This window comes from Polypterus senegalus, chromosome 4 (assembly GCF_016835505.1).
Source record: "Polypterus senegalus isolate Bchr_013 chromosome 4, ASM1683550v1, whole genome shotgun sequence".
NCBI lineage: Eukaryota > Metazoa > Chordata > Cladistia > Polypteriformes > Polypteridae > Polypterus > Polypterus senegalus.
In genome coordinates this window covers 153,180,034-153,202,783 of record NC_053157.1, presented here as the reverse complement: position 1 = coordinate 153,202,783, position 22,750 = coordinate 153,180,034, and the positions used below count along the sequence as shown (strand labels likewise).

Genomic DNA, 22,750 nt, shown 5'->3' with positions numbered 1-22,750 from the left:
AATAAAACATCTATGTGAGTCACAGGTGCATCTGGACTGTACAAAGACGACAACGACTCGAGTGACGGGTTGGAGGTTGGTACATGAGAAGGCAGTGCATACTGGACGAGAAATCAGCAGACAAGCATGACGGAGGGAGCGAGTGGACGTCCTTCTCCTCTCCTCCCGTTCCACCCTCTGCGCCTGAGCGCCGCATGAACGATTGTGTGTTGGTTCGTTCCGTGCATTGTTACAGTGTTGCTTTTCTTGCTGATTTATTACATTACCGATTTTTCAAATGTTAATTTTCTCCCTGTGCTTAAAAATTATTAAAAAAAAAAGGCCTGATTATGCGGCGTATGCTACACCGCGGGTTGGCTAGTAGAAAAATAAAAGACACAGTAAGAAAATAAAATGTCAACATTAATTAACATAGAATAAGGGCTCATTTATACTTCACGCTCAGAACGCGTAAGCGCCCGCATCATGACTGCCACGCGTTCCCAGCGTTCATTTCACGCGTCCTCTGAGCAGGGGCCTCATGTATAAACGGTGCGTACGCACAGAAATGTTGCATAAGAACTTTTTCACGTTCAAATCGCAATGTATAAAACCTACACTTGGCGTAAAGCCACGCACTTTTCCACGGTACCTCATGCCTTGTCGTACGCAAGTTCTCCGCTCGGTTTTGCAGACTGGCGGCACCCAGCGTCAAAGCAGTGCTACTGTTCCTGTGTGGTTACACCTTATTTTCCTGACGCGGCTTTATAAATACATCAAACTAACCGCATATTGTTTATTAGTGTAATGCATCTGATTGTAATTAACTTGTAACAATATAATGGTCCAGGGAATCACCATAATATTCCAAATACCATAACTGCTTTAGCGTTGTTACTCTCACTTTTCTTCTTCTTCTTCTTCTTCTTTCAGCTGCTCCCGTTAGGAGTTGCCACAGCGGATCATCTTTTTCCATATTACTCTCACTGCATGACTCAGAGTATTTATATCACTGTATCTGAGTGTGAATCACAGCAACAGCTGATCGGAAAGAGAATTATCGGTATACAGTTTCAAGGACACGCTGTCTCAGCCACTGCAAAACGTTTTAAAGCCTTTCCTGTACGGACCTCGCGGTTCACAGACAGTTTCATCCGAAGAACTTTAAATGCATTCAATCAATTGCACCTTGTAGAACTGTTTGTACTTATAAGTACAATTACCTCACTGTAAACTTGCACTACAGTTATAATATCGCACAACCTGAGCCACTTTATAAAGATATCATTTTTAAGGTGAAATGCAGCAAAATATGTTTATTAAATTATACAGATAAAACTTTAACTTCATTTAAATAATCTATATTCTTCACTGGGAGTGTCGTGAAGGATAGAATAATTAAACATGTACTACGAAGATATTTCAATAAACGTTTTGAAGAATCGGTGCTAAGCTTACAGATGGCTTATCTTCTATTACAGAGCTGATTGTATGGTGATCGGTTACTTGGGGAAAGAAAAGCACTGACTGCAGTGACGGCTACGCCAATATATATCTATACATATAAAGGAGAGTTGGGATCTGAGAGACTGTGTTTGTGTGTTTGTGGAGGGCCGGAGAGTAAAGGTGGGTGGGGGAGTCACGTGATCATCTCCCCTCCCATTCACGTCATTTCATTCGCTTCATTTCACTCCGAGCTGAGCTCCGCAGCTGACGCGGTCTTGCAGTTCTTTTTCCTTAGTGTTTAGTCCTCTCTCCTTTACTGATTTACTGTTTACTAGACGCAGTACTTACTGAATAATATTTTTTCCTTTAGAGTTTCTACTTAGTGTTTAGTAGACGCGGTGTGCCGGTGTTCCCGGCGGTGTTGTGGTTTACTGTTACTTTCTACTTCGTTTTTGTACTTTAGTGTTTAGTACACATTTACTTGATCTCATTTACTGTTGTTTTTTTTACTGTTGTTCCCGGCGTTGTTGCCGTTTTTCCCGTTTCTATTTTTTATGTAGCATGTTCACGAATTAGTCATAGAGAAAATTTATATTGGCTCCAGGAGGACAACCCAAAAATGTTGTACATAAAGAAGCTCTAGAAGTCGCATGTAGATACATACTGTAATTATTCCAACTACAGGTGCTGCAGCGAAGCGCACGTGGTCTGCTAGTTGAATATAAAACAGAAACAGAAAATAACAACACAGCTAAAAACGCAGCAACAAATTTCGGCAAAAGTTAAATGCTTGTGTCATGAGCACGAGGCGGTTATGCAGTGTCTGCAACGGACGTGGCCATCCACCGGGCATAAGATACCATATTGACATTGGCAGGCGAAGGAGCCACCGATTCTTCCTCTGCCCAGTGCCACCACAAGCCTAGAGCCGCCCCTGAGTACTGCTGCAATAAATTATTTCATTGAAGTGAAACACATGTTTAATAACGTGCTTTAACTCCTATCATCATGAAAATGACATCACGTATACATCTCAGTATTTTAGTTATTCAGAGAGCTGTAATATCACAAATGTAATGGATTCTGTGTCCAGTTGGAGGAAGAGAGCCGGTTTAAGAAGCAAGTAGTGATTCACACGCACAGAGCACATAGAAGATCAAATACAAAACAAAGCATTTAACGTGCTACTTTAATTACGATGTGATTTGAGAAACTGGTTAATTAAACGATTTTAAGATGAAGTTTATGATGTTCTACTTTAATGACAAAATAAACTACGTGATTAAAGTGGAAATGTCAAGATTGAAGTTGACATTTCGTGCTTTTTCCCCACTGTGTGCCCTTTTTCTCTGTACCCTAATAAGCTTTCATATGACACTCAGACAGTGGGCTTACAACTCGCTTTTCACGGCGACTTTGATATGTGACTTCTTTTTTTATTTCCGGCACTGTGCGATTTTGTGAACGTGAGCATTTAAGTTTCTCCAACATGCTATGTCACTCGATCAACTTCCTTTTGTTGATTATATCACGGTTTATTTGAACAAATAGTATGTTTTTCCTTTGCCTCCACTTGGTATTCGCTGAAATTCTTATATTTTCCCCGTGCTTTTCCCATTGTCTTTTCACAGAAGGCTGCGCTTAAGGGCGATTTATATTGATTTGCATATTCAAAGAGGCGTAATTCTGGGAGGAGTTGGGGCGTTACATAAAGCGCGTGCACGAGAGTTAGTTTTCCGCTGATCGGGATTTATGTAGCGGAAGAAGCGTGGAAGTTGGAGTACGCACAGATTCCTGCATCTGGATTTTTCTGTGCGTAAGCACATTTCGGCTTTTGTGCTTACGCCATGTTATAGTGTGAGTTCTACGCACAGCGTTATACATGAGGCCCCAGGTCCTCAGAAATTAACGCGACACGTGCGCAAGTTGCAGTACCAGCAAAAAGTCGGGGGGCGCAGTGTGTAAAAGTCGGAACATGACGTCAGAGTCTCTGTTTACTATCTACATGTGACAGCAAGCCTCTATGGAGATCCTTCGGGGATCGATGTGCGCACTTTGCTGTTTGATGAATGGCTCAAATACAGCGCTATACATTATGTTGCCGATGTGAAGTTGCAAAAAAAAAAAAATAGACGGCACAAAAGATGGTATGTGAGACTTTTAAAATGTATCGTGTCATTTATATATGTCTTTTTTACTTTTTCATTTTTGCAACTTAACAACAGCAACAAAATGTATAGCGTTATATTTGAGCCACTGAGAAAAAAAATAAAGGACACGGTGAAAACGTGTATTTTGTGATTAAAGTGGAAATTTCGGCTTTAATCTCGAAATGTCCACTTTAACCTCGTGGTTTACTTTATCATTAAAGCAGACGGTCGTAAACGTCATCCCAGTTTTTAATTGCTACGAGCTTCTTGGACCTGACAGCAGGTAAAGTAAAACAATAAAAAATAGATGGCACAAAAGATGGTATGTGAGACTTTTAAAATGTATCGTGTCATTACGATCGGGAATATGCGACGCTTGAATATAAAAGCACCACGAATGCATCTGTATGTCGGTATTTTGCTTCAGCAGCGGAAAGCAGCAATAGATCGCCAAACAGAACAAATTAAATGTATGATATTCCAACTCTCTGAACATTTAGAATCTTTAGATTTATACTTGATATCACTTTCATGATGAAATGCATTAAAATGTGTATGTTACATTTTACATATAATTTCATTTAAATAATGAATACTGTTAATAAATACACACATGGGGGAATAATTACACACATGGGGGTGTCACGGTGGCGGAGAGATAGCACTGCTGTCTCGCAGGGAGTTATGTTGCCTGTATTTCCTGCTTGTATTCCACACTGTGCTCCGGTTTCCTTCCAAAGATATGCAGATTTGGGGATTTGGTGCCGCTAAAATGACGCTAGTGTATGTGTGTGCTTGTATTCACCTTGTGATGAGCTGAGGCCTCGTCAAGGGAATGTTTCTCATTCGTGCCCAATGCTTCCTGGAATGGACACATACATCCCTGGATTTATGGATTTAATCAATAAACATCCTTTGCAGAGATATTGCGGTAAGGTGTTATCGGAATTTAAAAGGTGTTTTAGGCAATTCACAACACAGAGAAGCCGAACATGTTCTCACCGCGATAATATCTTGCACTGCCACCTGGTGGATTCCTCAAGATTTATGTAAAGTACACACGCAAGTATAAACACTACAACGCTTGCGTAGCAGGAGCTTCCGCTGCAGCATGCGTCGCGTGAAGTATAACTCCGGCCTAAGAGTAAGCTCCAATGGCCAGGGTGGACAGAAAAAACAAAAAAAAACTCCAGACGGCTGGAGAAAAAAATTAAATCTGTAGGGATTCCAGACCATTAGACTGCCCAGTCCCTTCTGGGCATTCTACCCAACATAAATTAAACAGTCCTCTTTGGATTTAGGGTTCTCACGGAAGGACTTGATGATGATGGTCACGTAGACTTCTGGCTTCTAATCCATCCATCTTTGTTGGAGCATCATGATGCTTTACGTAGGTGGTGGCGTCCTGCAAAGAAACCGGAAAAAGAAACAGAAGAGAGAGTAGGGGTCAGTACGGATTTTAGAGCCACCATGAATAGTTATTATGATGAATTGAACTTACAGAGTATCAGGATTAAGTTAAAGTGAAGTTATGAAAAGGTCATGTTAAAGTAATGTGTTTTCAGCAGTGTTTTAAAGTGCTCCACTGTATTAGCCTGGTGAATTCCTATTGGCAGGCTATTCCAGATTTTAGATGCATAGCAGCAGAAGGCCGCCTCACCACTTCTTTAAGTTTTGTTCTTGGAATTCTAAGGAGATACTCATTTGAGGATCTAAGGTTACGATTTGGAATATAAGGTGTCAGACATTCCGATATATAAGATGGGGCGAGATTATTTAAGGCTTTATAAACCATAAAGCAGAATTTTAAAGTCAATCCTGAATGACACTGGTAACCAGTGTAGTAACATCAAAACTGGAGAAATGTGCTCAGATTTTCTTTTCCTAGTTAGGATTCTAGCAGCTGCATTCTGCACTAGTTGCAAACGATTTATGTCTGTTTTGGGTAGTCCTGAGAGGAGTGCGTCACAGTAATCTAGACGACTGAAAACAAACGCGTGAGCTAGCGGAGAGGTGAGAACGGTTTTAAGAAGCGATTTAAGGTGGGACGGATCTACGAGTTTTTTCGTAGGCTCTGGTAATTCTAGTGTTAAAGCCTCCATCTTGGGCTACTATAGCCAGTTCCAGTTTGGACTCTGTGAGATGCACATCATATTTCTGATACAACAAACCCTTTTTCAGCTGGGAAAAACAATATATGGGTGGCTACCCCAGACCTTTATGATGTCTTTGGCGTATTATTATCACGGTGGCGTAGTTGGCATGATGAAGTCCCAGAAGAAACAGGGACACGAACATGAAATCAACCAGGTAGGAAAGTACTGAGGCCAAGTTTCTGGGGGGGAGTGCGTTTGGGGGTCAGGAATGACTCAGTGCTGGCTCCGCTCCTCAAATACAGCATCGGGCTTATAACTTACCGAAGGGGACATACAGACGTAGGCTCGTTTCTGGGGATGAAACGAAAAGGGCTTATTATGCTCTCTCGGAGGAGAAAGCTGAGCAGCCCATTGGGGCTGAGGTCCCAGATAAATGTGGGCTATCCCCAGTCCAGCACGCAAAAATAATAAAAAACTGGGAATTTGATCCAGAGAGATTAATCCAGACACAGGCTATGATCCTCTGGGAGCAGGTGGCCTTATGGCTAAGGCCATTTGAACTATCCTTCTGCCAAATAGTGCAGCAGGTAGCCTGCTTTATTTTTTTAAAGAGCCTCCCAAAAAACTTTGCCCAGCCGGACTGGGAAGATTTCCATTCTATGGAAAAGCTTATAAAGCTTGTAAAATCATCCATGCCAGTCTCAAAATCTGGGAGAGCAGAACCGTCCTCTAGTGGATTTCCTAGAAATTAACGTTCTACAAAATAAGTCTCTTCCACATAAATCGGAGCCTGTTTCTGAGTTCCCGTGCCGCGGGGCGTGCAACCTACCTGGGAACGAGGCGGGATGTAGGTGGAAAGGGGGAGACGGTTTGTATGCTCTTGCCAACCCCCTGACATTATCGAATACGGGACCCGTAGTCATTAATGGTTACAAAGTCAATGTCTTGTTTGATTCCGGCAGCAACATTTCCATTGTTTATATCTTACCACGACAAAGAATTAAAAAAAAGACCAGTATTAAATGTATTCACGGAGACACCCAGATATACAATACCGCCCTGTGTTTCGTAAGTCAGGGAGGATCGCTAAGAAGAATTCCCATGGTGGTTCACCCCAATCCTCCCTTTCCAGTGCTTCTAGGGCGGGACTGGTCAGAAAATAAATGCGGTAAACTATTGACTACTACCGATAAAAACTTAGGCCCAGTTATAGATGGGGAAAACTCGTCTCAAGCTGTCTCCACGCCGTCTACACAGCCGGCAGAGAGAGATAAGAAAGCCCATGAGGAGGACGGGGAGATCCCTGGACCGTCGCAGGCAAATACATCATCAACCCGCGCCTCGACGAGTCAGGAGGAATCCCCTCCCCTTGAGGTCAGACCGGATCCTCTCTCCAACATTCACCTTTAGTTTAGACAAACACCGGTTTCTTTTTAAAAGGGAGCAGTGGAATGATGACTCCCTAAAATTTGCAAAAAAATGTAGTAGTCCTTGTCAACAGCCAACTCATACACCAGCCCATGCCACAAGGACCTCACTTTGTAATAGAAAATGATCTATTATATCGGGTCACGGAACATGGGGCGGAGGTTCGGAAACTGTTGTTAATCCCACGAACCTACTGGCAGCAGGTTTGTGAATTAGCTCACGCCCACCTCCTTGGAGGCCATTTAGGCTTCGAAAAAACTTTAGAGCGGATTAAGCTCAGATTTTATTGGCCGGGAATTAACAAAGAGGTTCGCCGTTTTTGTATTTCTTGTCCAGAATGTCAATTACAGCAAATTCCTAGGAGAGACAGGGCTCCTCTTGTTCCCCTTCCCTTAGTTGATGTCCCCTTTGAACGAATTGGGGTCGATATTGTAGGACCCTTAGAGCCCTCAGCCCGAGGACATAAATATATATTAGTCCTTGTGGATTATGTGACCCGATATCCGGAAGCTGTTCCCTTGTGCTCAGCTACATCTAAAGCAATCGCACGGGAACTAGTAGGAGTATTTGCGCGTGTTGGTATTCCTAAAGAAGTCCTAACAGACCAAGGAACACCTTTTACCTCGAAGACGTTCAGGGAAATGGCCAAGTTACTGAAAATAAAGCACTTAAAGACCGCGGTGTATCATCCTCAAACTGACAGTCTAGTGGAGAGGTTTAATTAGACTCTCAAGCAGATGTTTCACAAGGTGGTCAGCGGGGATGGGCGGAATTGGGATCAACTCCTCCCCCTCGTTCTCTTTGCCTATTGGGAAGTCCCACAAGCCTTTACGGGGTTCTCTCCTTTTGAATTGTTATACGGACAACAACCCCGAGGTATATTGGATATTTTGAAAGAAGGTTGGGAAGGAGAGGCTCTTCCCTCTACAAATATTTTGGAGTATATCGCACAGTTACGTGATAGATTTGGGAAAATTCAACCTATTTTAAAAAGTCATAAGGAAGAGGCACAAGCAGCACAGGCCCCTTATTATGACTGTGGCACGACACTCCGAGAATTCCATTTGGGGGATCGTGTCATGGTATTAGTTCACACCTCCCATTCTAAATTGCTCACCCATTGGCAAGGCCCTTATGAAATTAAGGAGAGAAAAGGATCGATCGACTATTTGGTGAAACAACCCAATCGTAGACCAAGAGAGCGGGTTTATCATGTGAACTTGCTGAAGCCTTGGAAGGAGAGGGAACCAGATCCCTCCTCCGCTCAGCCCTGCTCATTCTTTGCTCACATAGACACCCTTAATTTTGGCGAGGAATTAACTTATAGACAAAGACGGGAGCTGGAATCAGCTATTCTGTCCGTCTCAGAGGTGGTGAGTGAAAAACCGGGAAGGACCTCTCTGATTGCGCACGACATAGTGACTGAACCAGGGGTTATAGTCCGGCAGCACCCCTGTAGACTTCCTGAGGCAAAGAAAGCAGAAGTGGAGCTGGAAATCAAGCGGATGCTGGAACTAGGAGTGATTGAGGAAAGTTATAGTCCCTGGTCCAGCCTAATTGTCTTGGTTAGTAAGCCTGACTGGAGTTGGAGGTTTTGCAATGACATCCGTCGGCTTAACCAGGTCTCCTTTTTTGATGCTTATCCCATGCCTTGCGTGGATGACCTCCTCGAATGGCTTGGACAAGCTGAATTTTTGACCACGCTTAACATGACAAAGGGGTGCTGGCAGATTACTTTAATGGACTCCGCGAAGGTCAAGACAGCGTTTAGCACTCCTATTAGACACTGGCAGTATCGTGTTCTTCCATTCGGGTTACATGGGGCTCCTGCGACTTTCCAGCATCTGGTGGATAAAGTGCTCCAACCCTATAATGCATAGAGTGCTGCCTACCTGGATGACGTTGTCATCTATTCCAGCAAATGGAAGGAACACGTACAGCAGGTCATTGCGGACACTAGGAGAAGCCGGGCTTTGTATTAATCCCAAGAAATGTTTCTTTGGATTGAAAGAGGGTAAATATTTGGGCTATCTGGTGGGTCAGGTACCGTGAAACCACAGTGTTCAAAAATAGATGCCATTGTAAAATGGTCCTGTCCGCGAACCAAGAGGCAAGTCCAAGCCTTTCTCGGGTTGGCCGGGTACTACCGCGGTTTGTACTTCAGTTTTCAGAGAGAGCGGCGCCCTTGACTGATCTTACAAAGAAGAAGACTCCTAATCATGTGGTATGGACTGACAAGGCGGATGCTGCATTTAGTGACATAAAACAGGCTCTTCCGTCAGCACCAATATTAAAAGCTCCTAATTTTTCTCTCCCTTTTATTCTCCAGACGAACGCTTTGGACACAGGCCTGGGTGCCGTGCTGAGCCAAAGCGTCGATGGTGTTGAACACCCAGTCATGTACCTGAGCCAGAAACTGTTGGATCGGGAGACCAGGTATGCAGCAGTGGAAAGGGAAGCCCTTGCGATCAAATGGGCGATTACGCAATTGAGGTACTACCTCTTGGGCCGGGAGTTCACTCTAGTGATAGATCATGCACCCTTACAGTGGATGGCCCTTCACAAGGAGTCGAATCCACGGGTCACTAGGTGGTTTCTTGACCTTCAACCTTACAAGTTTTCGCTAATTCATCGTAAGGGTTCTCTCCATGCCAACGCTGATGCTCTCTCTCGTGCCCACGACCTCTCAGTGCAGGTCACCCAACCCGCTGGGTCTGGGCTGAGGGGGGGGCCTTGTCACACACGTGTAAGTAGGAGGCAGCTAAAGGGCCTAAGTAAGTGTAATGAAACATCTGACCGGGGGCAGCGGAGTGCGCTGACTGTCTTTCTCAGTTCCCTACAGACCTTTCCCAGGAAATCCTGCAAGGTTCCGCGCCCAAGACGTCACTTCGAAACAGCCCTTTGCTGACATCACTTCCGAAGCCGGCCATTTTGATAACATCCATTCCTCTCCAGGGGCCTCATGTATAACGCCGTGCGTAGAACTCGCACTATAACATGGCATAAGCACAAAAGCCGAAATGTGCTTACGCACAGAAAAATCCAGATGCAGGAATCTGTGCGTACTCCAACTTCCACGTTCTTCCGCTACATAAATCCCGGTCAGTGTGAAAAGTAACGCTCGTGCACGCGCTTTATGTAAAGCCCCAACTCCTCCCAGAATTACTCCTCTTTGAATATGCAAATGAATACAAATCGCCCTTAAGCTCAGCCTTCTGTGAAATGACAATGGGAAAAGCACGGGGGAAAATATAAGAATTTCAGCGAATATCAAGTGGAGGCAAAGGAAAAACATACTATTTGTTCAAATAAACCGTGGTATAATCAACAAAAGAAAGTTGATCAAGTGACACAGCGTGTTGGAGAAACTTGAAAGCTCACGTTCACAAAATCGCACAGTGCCGAAAATAAAAAAGAAGTCACATATCAAAGTCGCCGTGAAAAGGCGAGTTGTAGCCCACTGTCTGAGTGTCATATGAAAGCTTATTAGGGTACAGAGAAAAAAAGGCACACAGTGGGGAAAAGCACGAAATGTCAACTTCAATCTCGACATTTCCACTTTAATCACGTAGTTTATTTTGTCATTAAAGTAGAACATCATAAACTTCATCTTAAAGATGTTTAATTAACCAGTTTCTCAAATCACATCGTAATTAAAGTATAGCATGTTAAATGCTTTGTTTTGTATGTGATCTTCTATGTGCTCTATGTGTGTGAATCACTACTTGCTTCTTAAACCAGCTCTCTTCCTCCAACTGGGCACAGAATTCATTACATTCGTGATATTACAGCTCTCTGAATAACTAAAATACTGAGATGTATACATGATATCATTTTTATGATGATAGAAGTTAAAGCACGTTATTAAACATGAGTTTCACGGCGCAGTGATTGTGTGCAACCTTCGATGAAATTATTTATTGCAGCAGTACTCAGGGGTGGCTCTATGTCCAATAGAAAAAGTCCAATGTCAATATATTATCTTATGCATGGTGGTTCGCCACACAATCAGCTCTGTAATAGACGTTAAGCCATCTGTAAGCTTAGAGCAGGGCTATTCAATTACAAATTCAGTTGGGCCAGATTGTCAAACCAAGAAGGTTAGCTGGGCCAGTCATTTTAGCGGCAAAGCAGCTCGTAATGACAAATTTTAAAACCAACACAAACAAATTTATTGAAAAACATAAGGTTTATTCGTTGTTTCTCTTTTAACTTTGGTCAGTTTGCAGAGCAAAAGGTGCATACAAAAAGAGCTGAATTAACAGAATCTGAGGTAGCCCCTATTTTTTCCACTTACAAAAGAAAAAAAACTGACCTAGGCTACATATCTGACCTATCTGATCACAAAGTGCATAAAACAAAATAGTGCACAGTAGTAGGCTATTAGAAATAACATTGTTTCCTTTTGAAACAAAATAAACAACTTGCACACATTTGACCCAGGAACATCTCAAAGTGCATAAAATAAAAAGTGCACAGTATTCACAACTATAACAACACTGAGGGAACATATTTTAAATCACCATGTGTGATTAGGCATGCCTCTGTTACGCATCCCACATTATATTGATGTATTGTAGGCTACAGTTACCCTGCTGACTTAGTGGGAGAAGTGACATTTTTTGTTTTGAACGAGAGCAGTGACTTTAGGCTCGTAATTTGTCAAGTTGTCAATGCAATTCAAGGCATTGGTGGAGAGTATGGTCAGTCAGGGAGCAACAGAGTTGCTTTTATGGAGTTCATGTGTGAAAACTTGACTCACATGTATATGTTGATCCAAACATAATGAGCATGACGATCGCTACTTTCTTAATGTTAGGGAACTGATGTGCGTTGACATCAGTCCAAAACATTGCAGGCCCGTTAGTGGAAAGCTCCAGTGCCATGGTTACAGATGACTGCATGTCAACAAGTTCGAGTGTGAATTTCCCCTCGTCAATGGAAGGGACCAGTTTCTTAGCTCTGGCAGATAAGTCCCCTTCTATTGCAACAGTGAACGGGTCTCTGACAAAAATGGCCAACTCTGTGGGCAGATCAAGTCCATCCAATCGACCAGCAAAGTTATTTTTCAACATCGCAATGAAATCTGTCATCACATCCGTGATTTGTGCGGGGGATGAGATGCATTTGCGGAGTGTCGGAAAATGCAGCATTCGGCCTGTGCTCAAATCATTTGCGAAAAGGTCCAGTTTAACTTGAATGCGCGATCTGTTCCACAAGGTCGATGACAGTTTTGTCTCTGCCTTGTAGTCCCAAATTGAGATCGTTCAGGTGTTTGAATATGTCGCTCAGAAAGCAGGCATCGCCATGAAGTTGTCGTCCAGTATGCGACTCAAGTGCGTTTCTGCCTTTTTGCTTGCTGCGCGGAGAAAGTTATGATCTCTTCTCTGAGACCGCAGAAACGCTCCAGTGCTTTGCCTTTGGACAGCCACCTCACGTCATTATGCAAAAGAAGGTTGTGGTGCTCAGCATACATTTCTGACAGCAGCATGCGGAATAAGCGGTGTTGGAGGCTTGATGTGGAGTGAATAAAATGAATTATAGCCATAACGCTGTCCATTGTCGTTTTGAGCGCCCCGCTTAGTTTTGCGCACAACACCACCTGATTCACAATGCAGTGTAAGGAGATCAACTGAGGTGCAACAGCGGACCAACGTGCTGCCAAACCATTCACTTTCCCTGTCATGAATGGAGCCCCATCTGTCACAAGCATACACACACGCTTCATATCCAGACCACTGTCTTTAAAAAAGGCGGAAATTTTCCCAAAGACTATATCGCCAGTTGTGTGTCCTTCTAACGGCAGTAGGCCGAGCAGCTCCTCTCGGAAGCATTTGCCATCAAAAAAACGGACATATATGCACAACTGAGCAGTATCAGTTTTGTCTGTGGACTCATCTACTGCTATAGACATAGTATCAGCTTTCATCAGGTCTCCTAACAGCGTTTCATACACATCTGCAGCAAGAATTTCAACCCTACGAATGTTTGAAGTATCTGACGGGGGCACGTTTTTTATAGCAGATACCACGCTCATTTTAATTTTATCGTCATTTATCACCTCATCCACGACAGCCAGCATACAGTCCTTCACGGTTTCAGAGTCTGTGAATGGCCTTTTCTTTTTTGCCAGTATCCAGGAAACATGAAGGGATGCTGCAGTAGCTCTCTCTTGGGCTATGAATGACCGCACCATGGTAGTACTGCTCCGGTTGTAAGATGCAATCAAACTCTGCACTTTGGCAGCCCTCTCTTGAGATCCCTCTGGAAAATTGGTGCGAAAAGTGTGGTGTTTCTCATCATGATGCCTCCGCACATTGTAATCTTTAAATACTCCAACGCACTCATTACAAATTAAACACATCGGTTTGGCGTTTGGATGTGGCGGAAAAATAAACAAGTATTTGTCAGTCCAGGCAGGGTTAAACTTACGGTTTTATTGGCAATTTTACGTTTCAGTGTTGAGAAAGACATATTGATAGTAATCTATGCTACTATCGGCACGCTCTGCATTGTTTGCGTGTTGCAGGCTACGTAATTTACGTAGGAATGCGCTTTTAGGGACCATAGACATAATAAATACTTTATATTTATATTAATATACTATATATTTATAAATACTTTATATTTATATTAATATACTATATATTTATATTAATATAATATATATATTTATATTAAATTATATTAAATAACAATTTATGAATAATATACAAAGTATATTAATTTATTATCTATGGGCGGAACCACGGGCCGGGCCACTCTGAGGTTGATTCTGGGCCGCATTTGGCCCGCGGGCGCCAATTGAATAGCCCTGGCTTAGAGCGTCGATTCTTCAAAACGTTAAAGGAACATTGAAATATCTTCGTAGTACATGTTTAATTATTCTATCCTTCACGCCAGTACCAATGAAGAATTTAGATTATTTAAATGAAATTAAAGTTTTATCTGTATAATATAATCAACATATTTTGCTGAATTTCATCTTAAAAATGATATTGTCATCATATGTAAATACGCGCTTTATAAAGTGGCGCAGGTTGTGCAATATTATAACAGTAGTGCAAGTTTACAGTGAGGTAATTAGAGCTCTTGGGATGAAACTGTTTCTGAACCTCGAGGTCCGTACAGAAAAGGTTTTAAGTGTTTTGACGTGGCTGAGGTAGCGTGTGCTTAATGCTGTATACTGATAATTCTCTTTCTGATTAGCTGCTGCTGTGATTCACACTCAGATACAGTGATATAAATACTCCGAGTGGTGCAGTGAGAGTAATATGGAAAAAGATGATCCGCTGTGGCAACTCCTAACGGGAGCAGCTGAAAGAAGAAGAAGAAGAAGAAGGTGCAGTGAGAGTAACAACTCTAAAGCAGTTATGGTATTTGGAATATTATGGTGATTCCTTGGACCATTATATTGTTACAAGTTAATTACAATCAGATGCATTACACTAATAAACAATATGCGGTTAGTTTCAGTGTATTTATAAAGCCGCGTCAGGAAAATAAGGAGTAACGACACAGGAACAGTAGCATTGCTTTGACGCTGGGTGCCGCCAGTCTGCAAAACTGAGCGGAGAACTTGCGTACGACAAGTAATGAGGTACCATGGAAAAGTGTGTGGCTTTACGCCAAGTGTATGTTTTATACATCGCGATTTGAACGTGGAAAAGTTCTTACGCAACATTTCTGTGCATACGCACCGTTTATACATGAGGCCCCAGGTCTTTAAAGCCTCCATCTTGGGCTACTATAGCCAGTTCTAGTTTGGACTCTGTGAGATGCACATTGTATTTCTGATACAACAAACCCTTTTGCAGCTTAAAAAACAATATATGAGTGGCTGCCCCAAACCTTTATGATGTCTTTGGCATATTATTATCACAACACCAACATAGAATTTAAAAAGTGGATGGTAAATTGTGTTCATCAGTTGGCTTTAATGTGCCACTTATTGTCTTGAAACTGGTATGAATGAAGTACATATTGCTTAAAAAACCTTTATCTGATGGCATTTTGTTTTTTATTTGCTAGTGTGCATCTTCAGGATTGCTGCTCAATGCAGTGTATTTCAGAGATATTTTTCCACCCTTATTTTTGTTCTTTACAAGCAATTATGTTTAAATATAAACAAAGCACATTTACACACTGAAGATTGTAACCCATTTGGCTCAGATATACGAAGAGAAGAAAGCAAGTTTATCACCCCTAGAATTCAGGACAGGGAGTACTTCACTCTTGTCCTGGACGAAAACTTGTTCAGAAAATGGATCCAAGAGTATAAAGCATCATTAAACTAATAATATAGTGTAATCTGCAGCAAATGGATGTCAGTGTTGTATAAAGCATATGTCTGCTCATTTGCAGGTAAATGATTAATATAAAAGTGCTCCAATCAAAATAAAAACTCAATTATTAATCTTAATTATTACTTAAAATATTGAATTTTATCATCCTGGTTTTTTTCAACTATATAAAATTTTCAGATGGTAGAGTGTCCTGAAGGTGGTAGAAACCGATGACCTAAATATGCCATAAAAAATGTTGCACTGCTATATTAGGATTGTGAGGAGCTGAAGCTTCAGGCATAAGGCAAGAACCAACCCTAGATCAAGAGTCAATCCATCACATAACACATATATTTTATTTTAATGCATTTTTCTACTATTTGAAAAGGCAGATGAAACAATGTGCTACTGTCTACAGAGTGAGTGAATGAATAAATGAATTGGGACATTCCATAATTTTTATTTCTTTTCAGTAGGCCTGTTTAAATGCCTGTAAAGTACATTTCTAACTGACTGATAGGAGTGTATCACATTTCAATACTTTATAATCTGCCATGAGCTATTTAATGATGGCACTAGTGTTTTTATATTTAATATCTCAATGGCAAATGCAATAAATGATTACAGTGATATTTTAAATAAATTTAACTTAGGTTCTGTAGTGTAAAAAATGTACTGTCTACAAAAGTGACATCTGACAGCATGTAAAATTCCTTTATAAATTTGTAAAGTTTTAATAGGGTTATAATGTTGTTAGGGTACTGCAAAAATGTAGGAGTTGAGTCATTAAGCAGGTCATCCTCAGTGACCCAGGGGCAAGTTCTGGTGGGAGTGGAATAGTATAATGACAAATAATTTGATAAATAATTTTAGTCAGCTCCCCCATTTTTTTTTTTGTTTTGTTTAGAATAACCAAAGTGTAGTCACAAAATTTATTAAATAAATAGGGTTTTATTTACTAGTACAATCTTACTTGGATGTGGAATAAAGGATCTGAGTGCAACAGGTTCTGGGCTTTAGTTCTATATTTGCAATTAATTAAACATTTAGTTTGCTATGGTATCTATATATGAAATATTACATTCTTTTTAATGAAATTTAGCAAAACACACTTGATATTAATAGCTCCAAAGGACAAAAGGAATTGCATAAATATGATTGTGTAATCTTCTATATTTGTTTATACATGAAGAATTCTAAAATATCTGCTATTAATTGCTATACATTTAGTCTTCAGCCATGGTGAGGGCATTTTCATACAACCTCTTGTGATAATTCCAAATATAATCTAAAGAGTAATAGTATTTCTATTGGTTTACTTAATATGTCAATGGCCATTTGTTTCATTGAATGCATTTCACTGTAGTGACGTTTGAGTGTATGACATATTAACTGCTGATACTTTCAACAAACTTAGTAAGAGCTGCTAATTGCTAGCAAGTTGCCAGAAGTCTTTTCTTGATCCCTTGTGCAGAAAACCGATATGCAGGTCAAGACCTTTGTGTTCAGATAAGTCACACATTAATGCTGCCCCGGGTTGGAGGGTTTTTCATGGAAGTCAGTGACCTATCTCATGGATATCATCAGCAAAGGAGCCTACTAATCATGTGTTGTTTAGCAGATAAGATACTCTGAGGTCGATCAGTGTAAACTGAGATGAGAACATCAGCAGCTAATAGATCTTGAAGACAAACTTGTTTTCATACCCTTGAGTTTTGTCATCTTCTAAAGTATTTGGAAATGTTTGTTATATAATTTAAAGTGTATGTAATTGAAGGCTTTTTTGTTTGTATTTTTCTGCTTAAATTATTTAATAATACCAAGGTTTTAGTTAAGATAAATCAGTGCAAAAATTTCATATGTTGGCTTTTCATTGACTGTCTCTTCACTTTTCCTGTCTTTTACTAGTCTGTCTGTTTTTGTGTAATATAACATCATCTAACCTGTCACTTTCTTTTTTTGCCATTCTGCTTTCTCTCTTTTCACCTTGCCTGTTGTCAGGAAGTTGTCAGGGCTGGGTTGGTGAACTACTCTCAGGATCAAAGCCATGTGCAGACCTCTGAAAACTGTCAGAGTAAAATTTGTTCTGTACAGTAGTTCAGGTACAAATATGGACTAACTAGTGTTCTTTATGTTTTATGTGGATTGAATTATTTATTGAACAATTTATATTATTGAAGAGTTATTTATATTGATTTTTTTTTTTTTTTAATAATTCAGTCACTTAAATGTGCTTTTTCCATTGTAGTGTAATTGTGTACAAACGTACTACTAGTACAAATCTACTACAAACCTAGTACAAATCTACTGCTGGGCACACTTTCTTTACACTTGGCCATTTTAGAGTCATCAATTAATCTAACATCCACCTCTTTACTATTCATTAAGTTATGCTGCAAAGCACCATGTAAGATGATGATTTGAATTTGTTACATTTTATATTAATGTCTCTTGTACATGTTGTATGTCGGCATATGCATTGTGTTTCTGGAGCCATGAAAAGGGAACAAAACTGATTAGATTGAATTTTTGGTTTTTCCAGCCTAGGTTACTTTTCCTGTTTTTCTATACCTTTCATTAAAAATAAATCCTTTAGTTTTTAGTCAGTAAAATGCTTATCCAAGAATTTGTACTAAATTCTATTTGTGTTTAGTAGCCTTTATTTTTCTGTATGCTTTTGGTTTTTTGTCTTTCTTTCACATTTTTGCAAACCATATCTTGTTATTTTGAGGCTTTCAATATTTTTCATCTCCTCCTTCATCCATCACTGCAGTTAATGGTTGTGGGAAGGCATAGTGTTCTTTGAGAGCATCTTTGTGTAACACCAGTCCATCAGAGGGAGCTAATAGCTAATTAAAAATCTGAATTCATATTTGTTCAAATGAGAAAAGTTGGAACTGTCAACCCCCAACTTTGTAATACAATGTAGATATGTACCCTCAGATTTGATTAGCAAAATATGTAATATTTTAGTTGAAAAAGCCTAAAGTAAATAAGTATGAGCATTTCTTAGGAAAAATATACTATACTTTTTTTAAACCCAATTAATCCAATTTAGTGTCATAGCAACTGGAGCCTACAGTGGTAGCTTTTGGCAGAAGGCAAGAACCAGCTCTGAACAGGGCATTAGTTTATTCAGGGAGAATAACAAGGAGTTAGTGCTTTGTTAAGAACATAGTAATACTAAGTAAAGAAGTAATCAATATTATATTTAAGATGTATTATTTATTTCAATGTAGGTATTATAATTGAGTTAATAATGTATAGTTGTGTTGTACAGCATACAAAGTGTTAAGAATATGCAGATTTTGTATAAAGTGAAATATATGGAAATTTAATTTTTTTCTTAAAAAAAGTACTTGTTGAGAAAACAGTTAAAATAAATTGCATAGATAAATTTGTTTTTGTTTTTAAAATCCGCATTTAAGTAAAACTTCATTTATGCAGAGATGTATTGTTTACATGTGAACAGGATACCCATGTGTTTGTTCAACATTGGCGATTTGTCTTTATTTAGATTCTAATTTTTCTGTCTCCTTTACTTCTGCCAGAGGGTAGTCAAAGCTGATATAGTCAACTACAGCCAGGAGCCAGTGGCTCGAACTGTGAATCCTCCCAGAAGTTCGATGTGTGCAGTGCAGTGAAGCTCCCTCACAACGGACACTAATACTTCCTCCCAGCGGTGCAGTTGTCCTACAGGAACTAGAATTCTACAGTAGTCCTAGCTTCAGCAAGCCATTTGATGAACAGCGTGCAGAGAAGCAACAGGCAATATTGGTGCCTGGTCAAGGTTCAAGTTTGTGACTTAAGAAGATATTGATTGTAGACTGTCTTGCTGTTCTTATTTAAACATTTTTTGTTTCTTATTTTGTATAAAGAGGGTTTTAATATGTAGCCATTATCAATTCATTCTTGATAGATTTATCAATAAAAGCAGCATTTTTTAGTGCTGCTTAGAAAGATTCACTTCATGCCATTTGTCTTTTTTGTGTTTTTTTAGTCTGTTTTTTTGTTTATAATTTAATGTGTGTGGTTGCTTTGTGTGAGTGTGTTAATGTGTATGTGTATACAACATATATAAATATTACACATACACACAGACATGCATTGGTAATTTATGATGTCAGTCTTTTACTGTTGATGAACAATATTATTAGTATTATTAATTTTTTCATTCATTTTGATATTTAATATGTTCAGTGTAATCACAATATTGACCATTATTCAGAATTATTCCAAAATATTTTAAGATTTGAATGCCAGGGCTAAACTTAATTATTTCTTTTTTTTATATAAACAAGGCAATTTCCTTGGTATGACTCAACATTGCAATTGTGATAATAACAAAAAAAATTGCATGTTCAGAATTACGCTTAATAAATTATAGTCTCAATATTTTTATTTAACTAACTTTAGTCTCAATATTTTTATTTAACTAACTTTTTTGTAATTTAATCTATATTGAAAATATGATGCCAGAGTGAGGCAGACATTTTCATTCTGAAGTGACATTGGAGGCAGCTGGCTGCTTTATTATACAGTTGTTTCAGAAAATGGGACCTTGTTGCTAAATGTCACTTTTTTAATGCATATTTAAAACATGGATTTGAGGTAATGCTGGTATCCTTGGTTCTTCATTCATATTTATGGAAATATCAAACCTATTTAGACATATATGATGATGATATAATACAGTACATTTTTAATGGATGATTGTGTTTCCATAAAAATAAATCACCTGGATAAGTTCACAGTATGTATTCGGACATATGTACACTGTTTTATTATCTGGGTATTGCACACTATTTGCAGCAGTGGAAAACATAATTAAGTAAAAGTCTTGAAAATGCTGGCTTCCAATATAACGGTTTCTGCTGCAGATTGTGTGACGATAATACTTGAACAGTTTTGCAGCATCTGTAATTTAATACAAATTATCATATTCTGTGTAACCTACAAAAATAAAGTCCTTGATTTAAACCAGGCACATATTAATGTTTTTTCATTTTTTAATTGTTGTGATTTTGCAATGAAGACTAGTTTTGTTAGTGTTCTGTACATTCAGAACAGGATTATGTTATGATGTTCCAGTACTACTGTGAATTTGTGGTAACAAAACTTTGTTTAAATGAAGTCTCCTTGTAGCAGGCATATCATTGTGAGTACACATAATATACAGAATAATTTAAATTGCAAAAGATTGTTTTTCATGACATTGCTTTTTGCTTTCAGTTTTGCTTGCATGATGTGATCTTTTTTTAAGGTTTGTTACAGTTAAAGCAACTCCACCAGGCACTGCAATTCTAAAGTGTTATGAAAGAACCTTATTGCATATCCAAATGATGAACACAACAGTTCTCAGCTACATAGAAGTTCATAGCCGGACAGCACTCAAGATGCCCCAAAATGCAGTTAAAGCACAGAGTACTTGAAAACCAAAGTTATAAATGTTTGTTGTTGGATGAGTCAGTTTATTGTAGGAAGAGTCATCATCCTGTATTATTTTGGTGAAAATAAGAAAAAAAAATAAACAAGAAAAATGTGCCATAAACAGGTAATAATCTGTAAAAAATATGCAGCAATCAAGCAAAAAAAAAACTATTCACAATTTCATTCTCTGTAGTTGCAGGCAATGGTTTTGAAAACTCCGATAGCCCCAAAGCTGCCAAAAAGGAGATGATAAAAGAAAGAAAAAAAAAACTCTGATAATTGATCCAGGGCCTCTTTAGCAGAAAAAACCTATCCCTCACCCCAGTGCTGAAGCTCTCCTAAAATTTAGGAGGCACCCTGGCTTAAAAAGGTTGAAGCATACCTTCAAAGGAGCCAACACCATGAAAAAAAAAACCTTTCGGAATGCACACAATAGTGACACCTATCCTTATCACTGACTGCCAAAGTAATGGCACAGGGGCTTTTTAACCATTTCCTACACTCTTGCCATTCTGAATAAAGGGGGATCCATCCCCTTATGATCACATTATTCCTACAAATCAACTAACTTACATTTCACACATCGCCGGGGATTAATTCTAAACCTTTAAACAATAAACATAAAACCTATGAGCAACTAAATTAAAACTTCTACCTCCCCAGCACTGCCACTGCTCTCCCCCTTTCCAGTTTCACTGATCTTGCCTGTTACGAAATCAGCTGCTTGTTGGCTTTTAGCAGCATAAAGAGAGTAAGTAGATGTTCACGTGCCCAAACTGCCCATCAACTGATCACTACAGCAAGTCCACTAAAGAGGACTCCATCAAGCCGGTAAGTATAAAGGTATTTTATGAAATCTAAAAGTCAGATTCTTATTAGAATTATGCATTAATATTAAGTTTTTCGTAAGGATTTATTTAAAGTTACTTTTGTTTTTCAGTACTGCACCTGTTAATTCCCCATTATATTTGTTTAAATAGTGACCACTACTGGTTCTTTTGGCTCACCAGAGCCCACAATGGCCCCGGTGACAGTTCTACTACCATCACACATAATATGCATCATTTATTATGTGTTGGATGAAGTTATGGGAAAGAGTAGTGGAAGCTAGGTTAATAAGTGAGGTGATGATTAGTGAGCAGCAGTATGGTTTCATGCCAAGAAAGAGCACCACAGATGCAATGTTTGCTCTGAGGGTGTTGATAGAGAAGTATAGAAAAGGCCAGAAGGAGTTGCATTGCATCTTTGTGGATCTGGAGAAAGCATATGACAGGGTGCCAACAGGAGTTGTGGTGTTGTATGAGGAAGTCGGGAGTGGCAGAGAAGTATGTAAGAGTTGTACAGGATATGTATGAGGGAAGCGTGACTGGTGAGGTCTGCGGTAGGAGTGATGGATGCATTCAAGGTGGAGGTGGGATTACATCAGGGATCGGCTCCGAGTCCTTTCTTGTTTGCAATGGTGATTGACAGGTAGACAGACGAGATTAGACAGGACTCCCTGTGGACTATGATGTTTGCTGATGACATTGTGATCTGTAGCGATAGTAGGGAGCAGGTTGAGGAGACCCTGGAGAGGTGGAGATATGCTTTAGAGAGGAGAGGAATGAAAGTCAGTAGGAACAACACAGAATACATGTGTGTAAATGAGAGGGAGGTCAGTAGAATGGTGAGGATGCAAGGAGTAGAGTTGGCGAAGGTGGATATGTTTAAATACTTGAGATCAACAGTACACAGTAATGGGGATTGTGGAAGAGAGGTGAAAAAGAGAGTGCAGGCAGGGTGGAGAAGAGTGTCAGGAGTAATTTGTGACAGACGGACATCAGCAAGAGTGAAAGGGAAGGTCTACAGGACGGTAGTGAGACCAGCTATGTTATATGGGTTGGAGACGGTGGCACTGACCAAAAAGCAGAAGACAGAGCTGGAGGTGACAGAGTTA

At 39.7% G+C, this 22,750-nt stretch overlaps 1 protein-coding gene across 2 annotated transcripts in view; it reads left to right on the top strand.

Annotated features, from left to right (window-relative positions):
• The window catches only part of rab28 (RAB28, member RAS oncogene family), a 243,845-nt gene extending 223,475 nt beyond the window's left edge, over positions 1 to 20,370 (top strand). The window contains exons 7-8 of one of the 2 annotated variants that reach the window (XM_039751500.1): positions 17,386 to 17,486; positions 18,936 to 19,020. In XM_039751500.1, coding sequence (XP_039607434.1) covers positions 17,386 to 17,481 — 96 coding nt within the window. In that variant the 3' untranslated portion in view covers positions 17,482 to 17,486; positions 18,936 to 19,020. Of the gene's footprint in view, positions 1 to 17,385; positions 17,487 to 18,935 lie in introns of both variants that reach the window. The other variant, XM_039751501.1, reaches the window with a different exon arrangement.
• The last annotated feature ends 2,380 nt before the right edge of the window (positions 20,371 to 22,750 follow it).